Raw genomic sequence first — 16,183 nt, forward strand, 5'->3', positions numbered from 1 at the left:
CGTTTGTAGTGAGGGCTCCCCATCGTCTGCCGCCATCAGCATGCAACGTCCACATGTGAAGCTCATGTTGCATCAACCAAGTATAGGCTCGTGGTTCTATCTGCCGGATCGCTTCCATGCGCCTCGTGAATTTGCACTGCTGGTGCTCAGTTGCAGCCATCCACATTAAGTCATGCAAGGCCTTGTCAGGAAATTTCTTCTGGAAATTGGCCTTCAGGTGCCTCACACAGTAACGGTGGTATGCATATGGTTCCTGCCATTCAGGCAAGTGACGTACAGAACTTAAAATACCACAATGCCGATCAGATATTAGACAAATACCTGAACGCTGTTTGACAACGTGCTGCTTCAAGTGGTTCAAGAACTGCGTCCACGTCTCTTCACTTTCGTTGGCACAAATGGCAAAAGCTAGTGGAAATATTTGTCCGTTGGCATCTACTGCAACTGCAATCAAAAGCTTAATATCATACTTTCCATAGACATGAGTACCGTCTATGGAAATTACAGGACGACAATGCACAAAACCATCAATTGCTGGTTTAAATGACCAAAACACATAGTTGAAAATATATTCCGGTCTGTCCGGACTCTGCTCACGCCTCCATTCAACAACAGTACCGGGGTTAAAGTGTTGTAGTGCGGCCATGTACCTGGGCAGATTTGAAAAAGACTTATCCCAGTCGCCATAAATAAGTTCAAAGGCACGTTTGCGACCGAGATATGCCTTTCTTTTGGTTATAGTACAACCATACTCCTGGTGGACGGCTGTAATACACTCTTTACTTGAACCTAATAGACACTTCCAAATATGGAATCAAGACAAGAGAAATCAAGTCCACATCCAAGTTGAAGTGATTCTCATTGAATGTGTCCATTTCACATCTGTGCTCGCTAATAAATTTACCCACTTTCCACAAACCTGATTTCTTCTTTGTGGCACGCAGCATCCAGTGACAACCTATAAACCACCTACGGCATATAGCCTTGTATTTCTCCGTAATTGACTCACTTACTGTCATCTCACGACACTCTCTTATACTGTAGATTTTTACAACCCTAATTAGGCGAGCTTTATCGGGGAAATACATGCCCTTTGTAAGAACAGCTGGTCTGGACTCATCCGACATCGCTGACCGTAATTCATCATCATCCCTTGTGAGGGCATCGACGTTAGGCATGCTTGGCAAATTATCAAGGTAGGGAATATTTCGCTCATGAAATGGCACGTGGGACTTGTACACTCTTGGTCTAGCGGGAGGTGGAGGAACATGCTCCCTGGTCAGCTCAGGTTCAACATTCAATTCCTCCTCCTCATCATCACCCTCATCATGGAAGGGTGTGTCATCCCCAGACTCATCCGCATTGTTGTCATAATCACTATCATCCTCCTGACTCTGCGCATCTGCCAAATCACGAGTAAAAACGTCGTCTATGGGCAACTGTGTGAGGTCAGGAGCTTCAAGAAGCTCGTTTTCACTGCACAAAAAGAACAAAAACATAAGTTACCCAATACTCAGGAAAAATACTTTAGATATAGCTATATCACTTTACTTACAAATCGTATTGTCTTGACGTTTCATGATGGATATTTTCATGTTGGTGATGACTCCCAGATGGACCACCGTGGTCCAATACTCCAGACCTACGCATATTCCAACTAGGGGCGGGGTTATAACTTATAAAATTCAAATCTGGTCGGTACCCCCTATAAAAAATATGAGTGTTAATACAAATTCAATTAAAACATGGGAAAAAAAACATCGCTAAAGCGTAGTAAAATTGAAGTTTACCAGTCGTCTTGTTGATTATATAAAGTGAAAAAATTATTTTGTGGCTGCTCATTCGCCGGTGGTGACAAGTTTAAATCAAGGCAAGCTCTTTCATCAGCAATCTGTCCGGCAAAAACTGCTCCAGAATAACCACCCGATGACTGGGGGTTATCCCTGCTATGCACGCCCTCATTACTGGGAAGCCTTGGCGTACATTTCCAATAATTTTATTACAATAAATTTCCTGTATTCATCCAGAATCCGCAAAAAATCTCTAAGAGTTTCATCATCCTCGATGTTAAACTCAGAATAATAAGCAAATCCCTGCGGAGTCACTGAATAAGAAAATCTACCGGTTACTTTAAGGCTAACCGAACGCCTCCGCTCACTCATTTTTTTACGTAACAACGATACCAATGTATCGTACTCCATATTAAGCGGCAATTTAACATGACACTGTGGAGGTGAGCTATACCTCACAGAGTTATTCTCCACCACAACCTCACCCCCCCCCCCCCCAATACAGTGAAACCCTTATTTTTGGCACTTCAGACATTGTAAAAAAATGATTGATAAGGAGAAGAGAGAATAATGAATGTATGTTTGAAGTTTAAGTATTGATGAATTTTTATAAAATTGAAACGCCTATAAATAAGGCAAGTCTGAGCTTGGGGTGTAGAATTTTTCAAAGTAATTCGCAGTATTATACTGCGTTTTATGTATTTGAATTATTGTTATGTCAGTTAATTATTATTGGTGGGGCCCAAAAATCAGTAAAATCAGTCTAATTCGTAGTATCATACTGCGAACTAATGCAATTCGCAGTATAATACTGCGAAACGCTATTTCAAAAATGAACTGGGCCCATCTCAAGCAATTCTCAGTATAATACTGCGAATTGCATAAAAAAAAATATTTTTTTTGATAATTCGCAATATAATACTGCGAATTACCTATTAATGTAACTTTTTTTAAAAAACATTAGAAAAGTGCTTTTTGTACAAAAAAGCATCATTTAAGTTTCGGACTATGCTGGGTTAGGGGTAGGGTTGCTGCTATATGCTCAAGGTTGAAGAAGATGAAGATCGTGGGGTCTTTATGGCTTTGGTTCGCTGGTTTTTCCAGAAGAAGAAGATCGACGATGGGGTGTGGTTCTATTCTTTTTTGTTCTTGTCGCTGATCTCATAGGGTCTTCCTCCATCTTCAGCTCATTGTAGGCGTTAGTATATGTAGAGTCTAGGTTTAGGTTATCATTTTTTGTGTATTTGCCAATTAGTCCCTAGGTCCTTTTGTGTTAAGTCCTTAGGGTCTTTTTATTTATTTTTTGTCCTAAAGAAAAGTCTAGAAAGGTCCCCTAGACTACACAATGCCTTTAAAACAAGATAGAAATACTACATCATGCCAAAATTAATCCTAATTAACTAAACTAAACATTAGACTATGTTTGTATTTTCAAAATTATATAAAGATAAAAATAAGGTACTATTTTTTTTGTATATTTTTTTTCAAATTTATGAAAAATATATAAACTAAAATATTTTTTTGTAATTTTCAGTTTTCTTGTAATAAAATAAAGTAAAAGAGTCAAAATGAGTTGAAATAGCTATATTAGGCCTAAATTAAATATTTACATGCTAAATATAAAAATCTTGGGGAGGGTCAAAAATCACATGTCTACACCTACACTCCGTCGCCTTTCTCAAGTACTACAATTGCAGCTCATATTTCTCTTTAACAACAGATACCATTTCCCAGCTGTAGAGCAAATCAACAACATTATGGATTCAGAGTCACTACATGGTTCTATTATCTATTTATCTTCTCCACCTTTGGCAGAACCAATTACGGCTTCGATATCTTCTCCCTCAAATCTCCCTTTTCTTTCCTTGATTCTCCACTCCATAGTACCCAATATCCCATTGAGCACGGCCTTACCGATGGTTCCTCCGTTAATTTTAACGGCCAGTTCGTTGACGAAGATGAGACTCTTATCTTTGTTTCCGAAAGATCAGGCTTATTCTTCTTGTATTTGATGAATATTTATGAAAAGTAATACTCCTGTACTAGTACAAGAGTATACAGTTGGAACTTGGAAGTTAGAAGGTGTCGGGTAAATAGTTTGGGCCCCATGGGTAGGAGTAGTAAATAGTTTGGTCTGGGCATTAAAGGGTAAATAGTTTAGAATTAATGGGTATAAAGTGAGATTTTCTCAATATATAAGGCAAAATCTATTTTTTTTATCTATATATTATGTTTTGAATCCCCTTGACCACAACCCAAAAGCATAGCTCAGTGGTCAAGGGGGTTCAAACCCTTTGTGACGTCATTGATTCAATTTTCACTAGCTACTACAATCTCTTCTAGTTTTTTAACTTTTTTCTTTTTTGAACCCCCTTAGTGAAAATCTTACCTCCGCCACTGGAGCTAGCTATATAAATCTTTACCGACCATCGCTCTATTTAAGTTCATCTAAATCTAATATTATGAATTATTTCCTCTGTCCCAATTTATGTAAAATTGTTTGGATTTCGAGAGTCAAACGAATTCTTCTTTGACTGTAATTTTTTATATGTCTTTTATATATTTTAAATTATTAATTATAGTGACTTACAGTACTTTTTATATAGTTTCCAAATATGTAAATTTTATCTCGAAAAATTAAAAGATTCCATCTCCAAATGCATGTGATCAATATTAAAAAGTTTAAATCTCGAAAAGCGAAAAGTATCATATAAATTGGGACAACGGAAATACAAAATATACATAAAAGAACTCTAAAAAATTTACAAGGGTAAAATTTAAATTGTAGGAAGTTCTGACCTTCTTGTTGATGAAGTCAACCAAGAACCTAGCCTTAGCTCTCTGGTGAGGTTCAGAGGGCAATAAGGGAAAACTCTGATTCCAGAATTCATCAATATACTGAATAATGATATCTGATTCACAAACCGGTTTACCATTATGAACAAGAACTGGCACCTTATGATGAACCGGGTTTATTTTCAAAAGCAAAGGACTTTTATTGGGCAATTCCTCGAATTTGTGGGTGTAACTGATTCCCTTTTCAGCAAGTGTGATTCGTGCCCTTGTTCCGAACGGACTAGGCCAGTAATCTAAAAGGATCACTTCTTCTGCCATGTCTCTTAGAAAGTTAGAGATACGGTGGTATAGTACTAAATTTCTTGTAATAGAAGACTTTGTAACACCACTAATCATATGGTGCAGCGGATGAGGCTGCTCTCTTGTTCGAGATTTGGGTATAAAAAAATTCTTGGTAAGGAGCGGTTCCCCCTGAAGATGCGGTCCTGCGCGGAATGAATCTGAATGTAATCGGACTTTAATGCGGTTACTGGACATCAAATGGGAAACTAAAAAAAAAAGACTTTGTAAAAAGATAGAAATTAAAAATATAGCTGAATTGTTGTGAAGACATGAGACTCTGGTTCTTTTGTGGTGTCAAAAGTCAATAAACATCATTGTCTATCAAGAGGGAAGAGACTTATCATTTAATTGAGAGAGATAGGGACAAGGAGATTCCCTTTGAAGTTTTCACTACGTTAGGCGTTTGAAGATGATTTGGTAGATATTAGAAAAAAATAGCATTTGAAGTTTAATCGAAAAAGTAGAAATTGAAGTTGTATTTGGACATGAAAATATTCTTAGAATTTTGTGATTGCAACGTCCTAAAACATATTTTTTAAATTTGAGATTCGATATATAAAAGTTGAAGTGAAAATGATGAGCCACTTTGATAAATAAACACATATTTGAATGTATCTGCTTCTTATTTTAAATTTTTGAAACAAGATCTACGGACAAACTTGATTGCATTTCATTTATTTATTTATTTATTTATTTGTTTTTTTGTGTGTAGGATTAGCTGGAATTCTTTGTCTAATTGTACAATTCGTCAGTTCTTTGGTAGAGGCTTCATAGACATTGTTAGTTCAAATCTTGTTTGTTGTATATTGTATGTTTGACGAGATGTGAAATTAAAAAAGAAAATACGACTTTTGACACATATTTAAAATATATTATGGGATCTTGTAGTATTAAATTTATCATAATATTTTTATGGCCATAAGAATATGTCATTAAGCGTAAAAATAAGTTTATGTTAATTTTTAAATGTATAAACATGTCATTTTATTAGAACATATTTCAAAAGAAAAGTCCTATATATATATACGATACTACAATATTTAAGACCTCCAGCCATCCCTGAAAAGCGTGGACTAAGATGCCAAGAAGTGTGGTATTAGATCAAAGGCAACACTTTACAACTTTAGGCTACGCTTTTAGGGGTGGCCTAAAGTACTGTAACCTTTGACTTATGGCCACGCTTTTTACGTATTGCCATAGGAGCCACGCTTCAAAAGTGTGGCCGATGCACTAAAAAAGCTACGCTTTATATTTCGGGATAATTTCACATAAATGCAACTCACACACCTGACTTGCAACATAATAGCCTAGATACCACTTTGCAAATCTATAGCCCAAAAAATAATAGGCTAATTCCCGAAAGACAACTTATTTTGCTCCCTCTGTATACAACCAGTTGTTTTCATTCTGCTGATTTCCTTTGATTATTAAGCATTTGATAAAAAAATACAAATCAGCCACAACGCAACTCAAAAATCCTGAATAATACATATTATCTGAAGGTAAGAAAATTCAAACACTTTTATGTGCAATTGCTGAAGCAATCCAACAGGATAAAAGAAAAATAAAAACTTGGTAAATGAATTGTAGAATCCCTCCAACGCTCATACAACACATTACACGAAAAAGAATAAGAGAAGGAAGTGTCAAACTTCTGTAGAGGCCTCTTACACACTAACAATGTATATACATCCTTATAAACTGAAAAAATATATAATTATACAATATTATACACAAATATACACATTTATACACAATTATACAATACTGTATAACTTTGTATAAACATGTATAATAGTGTATAAGAGGTGTTTGTATATCCATATACACAATTATACACTAGTATACAATGTTGATACAAACTGCTACATAGTTATGATTTTTATCCAAACCCAATTTCAGATTCGAGACTTGAAGGTCATAATAATAATGACCAGAACTTCAAACCTCAAAATCTTCCAACATTAGTGGTTATTTTTTGGTGCAAATCAAGTTTGAGAGTTATTTATTTTCAGATCTGTGTGTATTTTCATGTTTCTTTCAAAAATCTTCTTCATTCTTCTACTTGCCACCATGGACGACGGAGTCTTTCTTCGAGCCTTCTTCGAGCCATTAATGGCAGAACTGCGTGGGGGGTAGAGGAGGGGGAATAAAGGAGGCTAGGTTAAGAGAGGATGAGGATCTATGTGGGTTACAAAGAAAGAAGTGAGAGGCGGTGAGAGAGAGAAGGGAATGAAGAAAGAAGAAAATAATAAAAACCCTAAAAGTATGTCTTTAATTGTGGGCTAAAGGCTGAAAAGTTTTTTTCAAGTTATGTACAACATGGGCTAAATAGGGTAAGAGCTTCAAATGTGGGCCATTTTCGGTTGGGCTATTAGGCCAAGTGACATGGGCTGTAATTCTTTCTTATATTTCCTCTATAGCCACACTTTTATGACGTAAAGCTACAATTTTGAAGCGTGGTCTTTGCTGCGTTATAGGCCACGCTTTTAGAGCGTGGCTTCTAAAGCAACAGTGATCAAGCATAGCGTCAAATTTCCAGTCCCTATGGCCACATTTTCTAAGCATGGCAATTGTCTATGCTATGAAATAATTTTTAAAATATTTATATTAGCCACAATTGTGTTGTTAAGAAATTATTTTTGCCTACATTAAACTATGTATTCACATTTATTTCAAGTATATACATTATGGTCTCAAGCATCAAATTAAATAATAAGTAACAAAATAAAAATAATTCAAATGCATATACTTGAAGTAAACTTCAACAAAAAATATAATTTGCATAGTACTATACCCATACTAGTACTATACCCATATTAATAAAGCACTACTACTTCAAGAAGTTCATTAGCAATGAACTCTACAAAACCGAATGTATTTTCAACAATAAATTTCACAATTGTTCAAAAAATCTTTATCATTTGCGTCAATAGGTCAAATTGATTTGTAGCCACCATTTCCAATTGCATCATCCGTATTTTCCTACACATTCAAAATAAAATTAAAAATCAGAAAAAACCTATATATAGTATGCATTGGTTATAGCAACATGTCTTACTAATTATTAATGAGGTTTATTTTACTACTAATACATAACTAAGTCAAACACAAAAAAAGAGGTGCAAGCCAAGGAGAAGCAAAAACGTGAATCAATAACCCGCTTACATCCCAATAAACTTTGCCTAGATTGATAACCTACAAAGTCGATATCAGCACATGCATAATAATAGTCAAATTTGAAAAAAAACAAGGTTTCAACGTATCCTACACTTGAAAGAGGTCAAAGAATATTCCAATTCCCTTCGATTGTAGGTTTAGTACTTTATGTAAGGGCATATTATACCAATTATATTCGTGAAACTTATTTTCCTTCCATTCATTCATAACTCCGGTTATTATGTAACAAAATCATCTAAAGCAAATTGTTTAGAAAAGCATGGTCTTGTAAGTCAAGCTGAGGTATTTTTTGGGAGTGAAATATAAATACCTTTTCAAGACTCAGAGCATGAGTTGAGCCAAAAGAATGTGGTAGATTTTGGCCTCTCATACCTCGTGCACGACTTGCATCAACAGGTGAAAGAAGATTAGATCCGGCACACCCTGGTATATCATGAATATTTAGTCCAGGGTTATTTTGTACCAATTGAACAAATAAATATCGTATTTCTACTCTCTATCCTTTCCTTCATTTCTTCCTTCAAAGAAGTTATTTCACTAGCATGCTTTTGTTGAAGCTTGCTTTACTCATCTTTTTACAGAGAGTTTATTGTACCATAGCAACTAACCCGACCAGGCTGCTTCTTTCCAAACACAACCTTAAATGCATCATTTGTTGTTTCTCCGAAACTTTGACGATTCTGAAGTTCAGACTATCAAAAAGAAATATTAATGAATATCACTTAGTAGATATGCCATAGAAAGTAAAAAATGATAACATTTGAATACAGAAATGTATCAGCTATGCCGAATATTGTGTAGAAATACAGTTGAAAAATGCAAAAATCCAAAATTGCAGTGCAAAAATATAGAAGCACATCGCATATTGTGTTATTGTGCTTAATAGAACAAGTATTGTTTCAACTGAACCTTTTAGAATGTAATACATATATTGATTAGAGAAGTGGAAATCAATCTCCTTGGTACCAGGTGACAGATTTTCAGCCCCTCTGTGATTTGAAATTACCATTACATAACAGAATTCTCATAATGTATTGCTTAGTTAGTTCACTGCTTGTTACTTATTTTCATATCACTTATTTTGCTTTTCTTGAATCCGTATGTAGCGAGTCCATGCATTATAACTTCTAGTGGCTTTGTTGTTTCAGCAGCTGAAAGTTTGGGGACCGACCTATAAATGGTAACAGACATAACAACTTTAAGGAGTTTTTAGTATTATAGTATGACATATTTGTGGTATAGAGGGAGTAAGTTCACTTGGACTGACAAAAGGAAGAAACACGAACTAACCTAATCCTTGAAAGATTGAATCGATGTCTTGCCAGCTATATTAATATAACTCATCTATCAAGAAGCTCCTCCTATCATTGCCCCATGCTGGTTACTCAAACAAGTAAAATACCAAGGAAACATAATATATATAAGATTGAATCTATGTGGTTAAATCCCCTAATCTTTAAAAACTTCATTAAAGAAACTTGGCAAGTGAAAGCATGATATGACTACTACAATCAAGATTTTTACTACTAAAGTATCTAGATGGAATTCTTAATCAACCTAGAAAAAAGTCTTCTAAATGAATACAATGGTTTCTTAAGAGGACGAATAGGACATGTGGAAACTCAAGTGTAGAATTGAGCGTTTGAACTATGGTGATGCTAACACACACTTCTTTATATTTATGAGTACAAGTACCAAAAATAGAAAAATCTTGATAATACCAGTAGATGACAGCCTAGTCATGCTATGAAACTTAACTTCTTCCTCCTGGTAAAATCTTTTTTCTTCTTCCACCTGATAAATATAGATAATTTTCAGACATGACCAACTTCAACTCAGTTCTGTACAAATCTACACATGTGAATTGTGACCTCCACCTTCTAAGTGACCATCCAAAATAGCAGGAATTCTCTATCTTAAACACAAAATTCACATGTAGGTGTCATATGTGGAAGGGTAAAAATTAGCTGAAGTAATACTTACTTTGTCAAGCACTAAATCACGTGGTGAAAATTATCTAAAATATATTTTGACCAGAGCTGATCAACTCTTTCTTGGCAACTTCACAGCCAACTTTCAGTAGCACATAAATAAATCTCACAATTTACAATTTTAAAGAATATTGATAAGAATACAAAGATAAAGGCTGACATGAGATTTCAACTTAATAGTTTATCAAAGATGCAAAGATAATTGGACATATATGCTATGATTTTCTACTCAACTTCTATTTCACATACTAAAAGCTGATAAGAGAAGATCATATTGCTGGAAGTATATAACTTTACATTCAAATATAAAACGATCAAATTGTAGAACAATTGAAAGATTAGCTCATTGAAATAGTATAATTTCTTAGTTTAATTGTACACCCTTAGTTGTATAAGTAAAAAAAAAATATCTCATGATGCGTCTTCAAAATCAAACTCATCTTCTGGTATCAAGGAAAATTGATTAATAGTCAAGCACATAGAAGAGAAAAGCTCATAGAAACAGAAATACCTCTACGAAATTTTATATTAAAAATTTAATACTTCTATCAAGTGATTGCAAATCAGAACAAACCAAAACCAGAACTAAGGAAATAGAATTTTATACTCACATATTAACTCGCAAACGAGAATTCTGGTCAAATGATTTGTGTGTGACTAATTAGAGGAGTTGCTACAGAGTATCGAGAAGAAATAATAAGCATAAAAAGTGTAAATAACATAAGAAATTCAGCGTCAAGCTATTGTCCAAACATTTTTAATCATGTTAACAAAGTAATTCAAACATATGTAGTTTTGATTACAAGATAAAAACCTAAGAATTGGGGAAGAAGAATGATTCACAAACAACTATGCTTATAAGTATTAACTAGGAGTTCAATACCGAGATATGAAAAGTTTAATACTAGAAACCACGTGCTAAATAAAGCTTAATAGCATAAATCAAAAGTTGTATAACTAATACTAAATTTTAAACCCAGATAAGAATATTTGTTTCCTTCAAACCAAACAATTCCTAAAACTTTAATATTCCTAATTTCTCAGTAGATGAAAAATTATATGGTATAATCTCTGTTATCTAGTCCTTGTAGTCTTGGCTATTATGCCTAACACCATGCCACATTTAAGGCTAATTAAATATGCTCAGAGATAATTATGAGTACCTTACACATTGTAGGTTAATTAAATTGCCTAAGCATAAGGCTAACTAAATTGTCTGATAGCTAGACAAACCTGACACATTGTAGGTTTAGTCATTTTAAGAGATTCAATCAATTGCCATCCTAAAATTTACTTTACGAAGGAAGGCGACAAAATTATAAGCATGTGAAAATAAAAAACAGAGTTATCTGAATTACGGAATGAAGAGAAGACTATCTACCTTAAGTACCTCTTTACATCTAGTGACAATGTAGGCGCTTCATCTACTGAGACATCACCACCACACGGCGAAATATTATATGAAAAGAAACATAGTACACGACTCTAATAGTTGGCAACGGTGGAAAGGAAGAAAAAGGAACTCATAAAACAAAAACACATGAATCACCAATTAGAGAATATGAGTCAAACTTGGTTTTGCTCTATTTATCATTATTTCCAACTTATCAATGCAGAACTTCACTGAAACGGGTGAGGATGATATGACAAGCACTTTATCCAAAAAATTGAACCATAATTTCTAACTTGCTGTTAATCATTTCTGATTATTTGGTGACGATGAAATACAAGTAGTCAATCTCTTTATCATAACCAATGACTTGACATAAATAGAGTCTTCAAAGAATTTTCCAGTTGGAAACTAAGGAAAGCTTTAATAGTTGATATTCTTCTTATATCCGATTTTCACTAGGTCATAGAACTTACAATTTGAAAGTCGTCTTCGACCTTTTAGTTTAAATCCTTTCAAGACTAAGGTGAGAATTCAGATCTAACATGCATATATGGCAATAAATCTACATGCAATAAATTTAATGTGACCTTTTGAAGAAACCGCAGAGAGAAGCGAACAACCCTACAACTTGAGAGTAGAATCAATAGATATGTGTCTGTAAGGTGTAGAAATTTCAGATGGTAAAGAAACCCTAAACTGGAGATCGAGGAGGAAACTCTTTTGCCTTTTTGGAGTTGGAGGGAAATACTTTACTAAAAGCGGGCAATATATGGAGGGAATACTTTTTTTGCTGAAAATTTTGTGGACAACTTTAGAGTGCACTTATAAAGTGTTGCTTTTAATATTAAACAAATAGCACGCTTGAAAGAGTAGCCATAAATATAAACAAGTGTTGCTAATTATTTTAAGATTTGGTTACATCTGTAAAGTGTAGTCTATACTTCCTAAGGGCACACTTTTCGAGTGTTGTTAAATTATTCGTAGCCAAAAGCTATAAACAAAGGCCACCCTTATAAAGCGTGCTCATAGATAGTTTTGGCCACGTTTTTCAAGCGTGGGATAAAACAACCTCTCTACCTGCATTAGGTAGGGGTAAGGTCTGCGTACAAACTACCCTCCCCAGACCCCACCTGTTGGGATCAAACTGGGTTTGTTATTGTTGTTGTTGTTTTCAAGCGTAGGATAAAACCGGTATAGCCTTAGGCCAAATTTGTTGTAGTGTATATGATCTAGTTTCATCAACAACAATGACTACTATTGAAGCGATAAGCTTAATTCTGTTTTGGCAATATGAAAATCGTTAATTGACACTCAACTTTGTATTACGAACATCTCACATTTTATTTAAATACTAGATGAGGAAAGGCCCGTATATGGGCCCAACATTGCAATTTTATTAAAATTATTATTTGTTGGTGTTTAGTTAATTAACTTTTGAGGTTTAACAAGCTATATTTTTTAAAATTACTTTTGATTATCAAAGTATTTAGTTTGAAATCGTCTTCAAATAGTATGGATAGATGAAAATCATTTAATTTTTATTTTCAAATTGCTTTAAGATAGTGTGGTTAAATATAAACATCTTGTAAATATCGATACTTCTTTTTGTTGTTGTATTATTTAAAAATTAATTTTATTTTCTCTATGAAAACTTCTATTTGAATAAAACAAAATTAATAATTTTCCAAAATGAGAAAAAGAGTGTAAATGAGCATTTGCACTCCACAAACAGTCTAATCAACACATGCATAGTGTATTTAAAGGAGAGTTGTGGCTAGAAGAATGTGGGGTCCACGTCTATTTTGCATTTAAGAAATGACATATATGCTCTTGGTCAACCATCTTTCCTTTTTTATATAATAGAAATGTCAAATATTAATTTTTTGGTGCAATTATGTCAAATTTAATGAAATTCCTCTTTAATTCCTTCTTTTCATTTTGAGTTTCGATTTGTATTTAGTTTATGTTTCTTATTTTTCAACCACTCACCGTAAAAACAAAAATAAAAACCACTTACCTTCTTTTTTTTTTTTAAATGATGATGGTGTTCTAATTAGCTTGGCTCATTTCGATTATGGGAGGTTAGTTACCTTTTATCAGAGCTTCTGAATGCAGGTTTCTAATGGAGCAGTTGGGTAACCCTCATACGTCATAGCTCCAGGGAGCAGAATCAAGTAGCGGACCTCCTCGCAAAGAAAGGAGCTAGAAAGAAAGTTTTTGACAAGACCCAACTTTTGGTAGTTCCTTCGGTGTTTGCAAATAATGCAATATGGCCAGACATCTTAGGAACTATTTTTCTAAGGAAAATTAATGTTTTGTAATAGTGATACATTGGTAGACGTTGACGAAAATCAACAGGGGACATCGTCCTCCCCATATATTGATGTAATTTTGTGTGTATATATATAAGTATCCAATTAACCAAAAAAAAAAAGCTTCTAATCTCCATGTGCGCTCCAACTTGCCATCTTTTTTTTTTAATGCCGGTGATGTTTGGATTCGTGCGTACCTTGATTATATTTTGGCAGAATACATAGACAGACATTTAAACTATCAAAGAAAGTTCACTTGAACACTTCAACAAAGTCATCTTCCACCGAAACACTTTTACTATACTTTTGCTGCACCAGTTTAACACGTCCGACCTGAGCTTATAAAAAAAATTCACGCGTTTGATTACGCACTTCCAGCATGGATAATCTAACCAATTAAAAATTGACACATTTTTTACAATGACACAGAGATTATTTTACCGGCTAAAACCAAACTTAATTACCCTATTCCTAATTATAACCCTCTTTACACATTCCTAAAAAAACAAACGACCAATAAAAGCCCTTAGTCCCAAATTCGATTCTAGTAAAATCCGCCCAAAGCGATGCAGGTTCATTGATTTTGCTTCGTTTTCGTTCGATATTGAGTGGTAATTAGTGCCATGGGTAAATATCTGTTCGATTTGTTTGATTTTGTCCAAATATGTACTTGAAAAACGATCATCAGTATATTGCCGGCGCTGACTTGTTGAAGTGCTGCTTGATTTCAAAATTAAAGTGCTGAAAAGGTAGGTCTTTTTAGTGTTTGTATTGTAGTCATTTTAGTGGTGGGCTTCTGTGGGAGTTGGGACTGATTTGGGACCATAATTAGGATTTTTTTTTAAAAAAATTTGGGAATATTAAAATAGTGATGTCAGACTTTAGTGCTGTTAATTTTCACCATGGTGGTAACTTTACCCTTGACCATGACCCGAAATATGTGGGGGAACAGGATGTGTTAATAGCTGATATTGATAAACACCACTTTTCTATTCCAGAACTATTATATTACACTAAAAAAATGGGATATGCTATAGTGGGTGGCTTCTATTACCAAGACTCGAAAACTAAGAATTTTGTCTATATGGATAGTGATGCACAATTATTGAATATTGTGTCTAACCTTGAAAATGAAGACGAGTTACATTTGTATATTCAACATATTGTTCTAGACCCTGAGGTAGTGGATGATGTCGCACCTACTAGACTTATTGGTGGTCCAGAAGTAGGTTTAAGTGAAGTGAATGGTGCATCTCGCAAACAAACACAGAAGAGAGGGAAGAGGTTGCTGCTGAAACTGAAGTTAGGGAAAATGTTGTTGATGAAAGTGAAGTGAAGGAAGAGGTTGCTGCTGAAACAGAAGAGAGGGAAGAGGTTGCTGCTGAAAGTGAAGTGAGGGAAAATGTTGTTGATGAAAGTGAAGTGATGGAAGATGTTGCTGCTGAAACTGAAGTAAGGGAAGAGGTTGATGCTGAAACTAAAGTAAGGGAAGATGATGTTACAGACCTTGATGGTGCTATTTCAGATCTGGACAGTAGTAGTGACTCAGAGTTTGATGTTGTACCAGAAGAAGATGATAGTGATGCTGATGAAGAGTTGATAGCTGTTAGGAATGAAAAGAGAACCAAGCTAAAGGCTAGTAGAAGGAAAAAACCAACTGTTCATGTAGAAGTACCTCTAGGAGAAGGAAAAATAGATAGAGGCTTTGAAGACATTGGCAAGAACAAGGCAGCCAAATATGCTGGTAAATTAGGGGGGATGAGGACTATGTTGATAGTTTTGATATAGGAAGTGATGATTCTGATGATGAGCTAGATGTGGAAGCTGAAATTGGTATTGATTTGCCAAGTAGAAGGAAGAGTACAAAGTACAAAGAGTATTTGTGTAGAGCTTTTTTCCTTGAACACTCCAAATGTGATATTGTAGAAAATAATATGTGTGAGACCTTTAATTCTTGGATATTAGCACCTAGGCATAAGTCTATTATTACCATGTCAGAGGATATTATACATAAAGTAGTTAGAAAACATGTTGATATGATAAAGTTTGCAGAAACTTGGATTACAGACATTTCTCCCATGGCAAGAGTGATTCTAGAAGAAAATAAGGAGTTGTCTAGAAAATGCAAAGTTTTGTGGTTTGGAACTGATGGGTCTGAGCTTGATGAGTATGAATACATATACATAGTAAACTTGAGGAGAAGAACATGTACTTGTAGATCCTAGTAGTTAAGAGGGATCTCTTGTGCACATGCAATATGTGCAATCTATCACCAAGAAAAAGAACCATACAATTATGTGGATCACTGGTATAGAAAGGAGACATTTCTCAAGGCATACCAATACTTTCTTGAACTAATCCCCAATATGAAGATGTGGT

At 34.6% G+C, this 16,183-nt stretch overlaps 1 protein-coding gene across 1 annotated transcript; it reads right to left on the minus strand.

Moving 5' to 3' along the window:
* Nucleotides 1-3,475: 3,475 nt before the first annotated feature.
* Nucleotides 3,476-4,904, minus strand: LOC109241817 (glutathione S-transferase U22-like). The gene is made up of 3 exons (XM_019408626.1): nt 4,590-4,904; nt 3,616-3,788; nt 3,476-3,524 (listed from the first exon to the last, which is right to left on the minus strand). The coding sequence occupies exons 1-3, from the start codon at nt 4,902-4,904 to the stop codon at nt 3,476-3,478; spliced, it is 537 nt and encodes a 178-aa protein (XP_019264171.1).
* Nucleotides 4,905-16,183: the final 11,279 nt, after the last annotated feature.

The sequence above is a fragment of the Nicotiana attenuata genome, unplaced genomic scaffold, assembly GCF_001879085.1.
Source record: "Nicotiana attenuata strain UT unplaced genomic scaffold, NIATTr2, whole genome shotgun sequence".
Classification (NCBI taxonomy): Eukaryota; Viridiplantae; Streptophyta; class Magnoliopsida; order Solanales; family Solanaceae; genus Nicotiana; species Nicotiana attenuata.

Coding starts and splice junctions, on each gene's coding strand:
- LOC109241817 (XM_019408626.1), bottom strand. CDS start 4,904: ATGGCAGAAGAAGTGATCCTTTTAGATTACTGGCCTAGTCCGTTCGGA. Junction 3,789..4,589: donor TTGACTTCATCAACAAGAAG/GTCAGAACTTCC, acceptor AAATACAAGAAG/AATAAGCCTGATCTTTCGGA. Junction 3,525..3,615: donor AGGGAGAAGATATCGAAGCC/GTAATTGGTTCT, acceptor TTTGCTCTACAG/CTGGGAAATGGTATCTGTTG.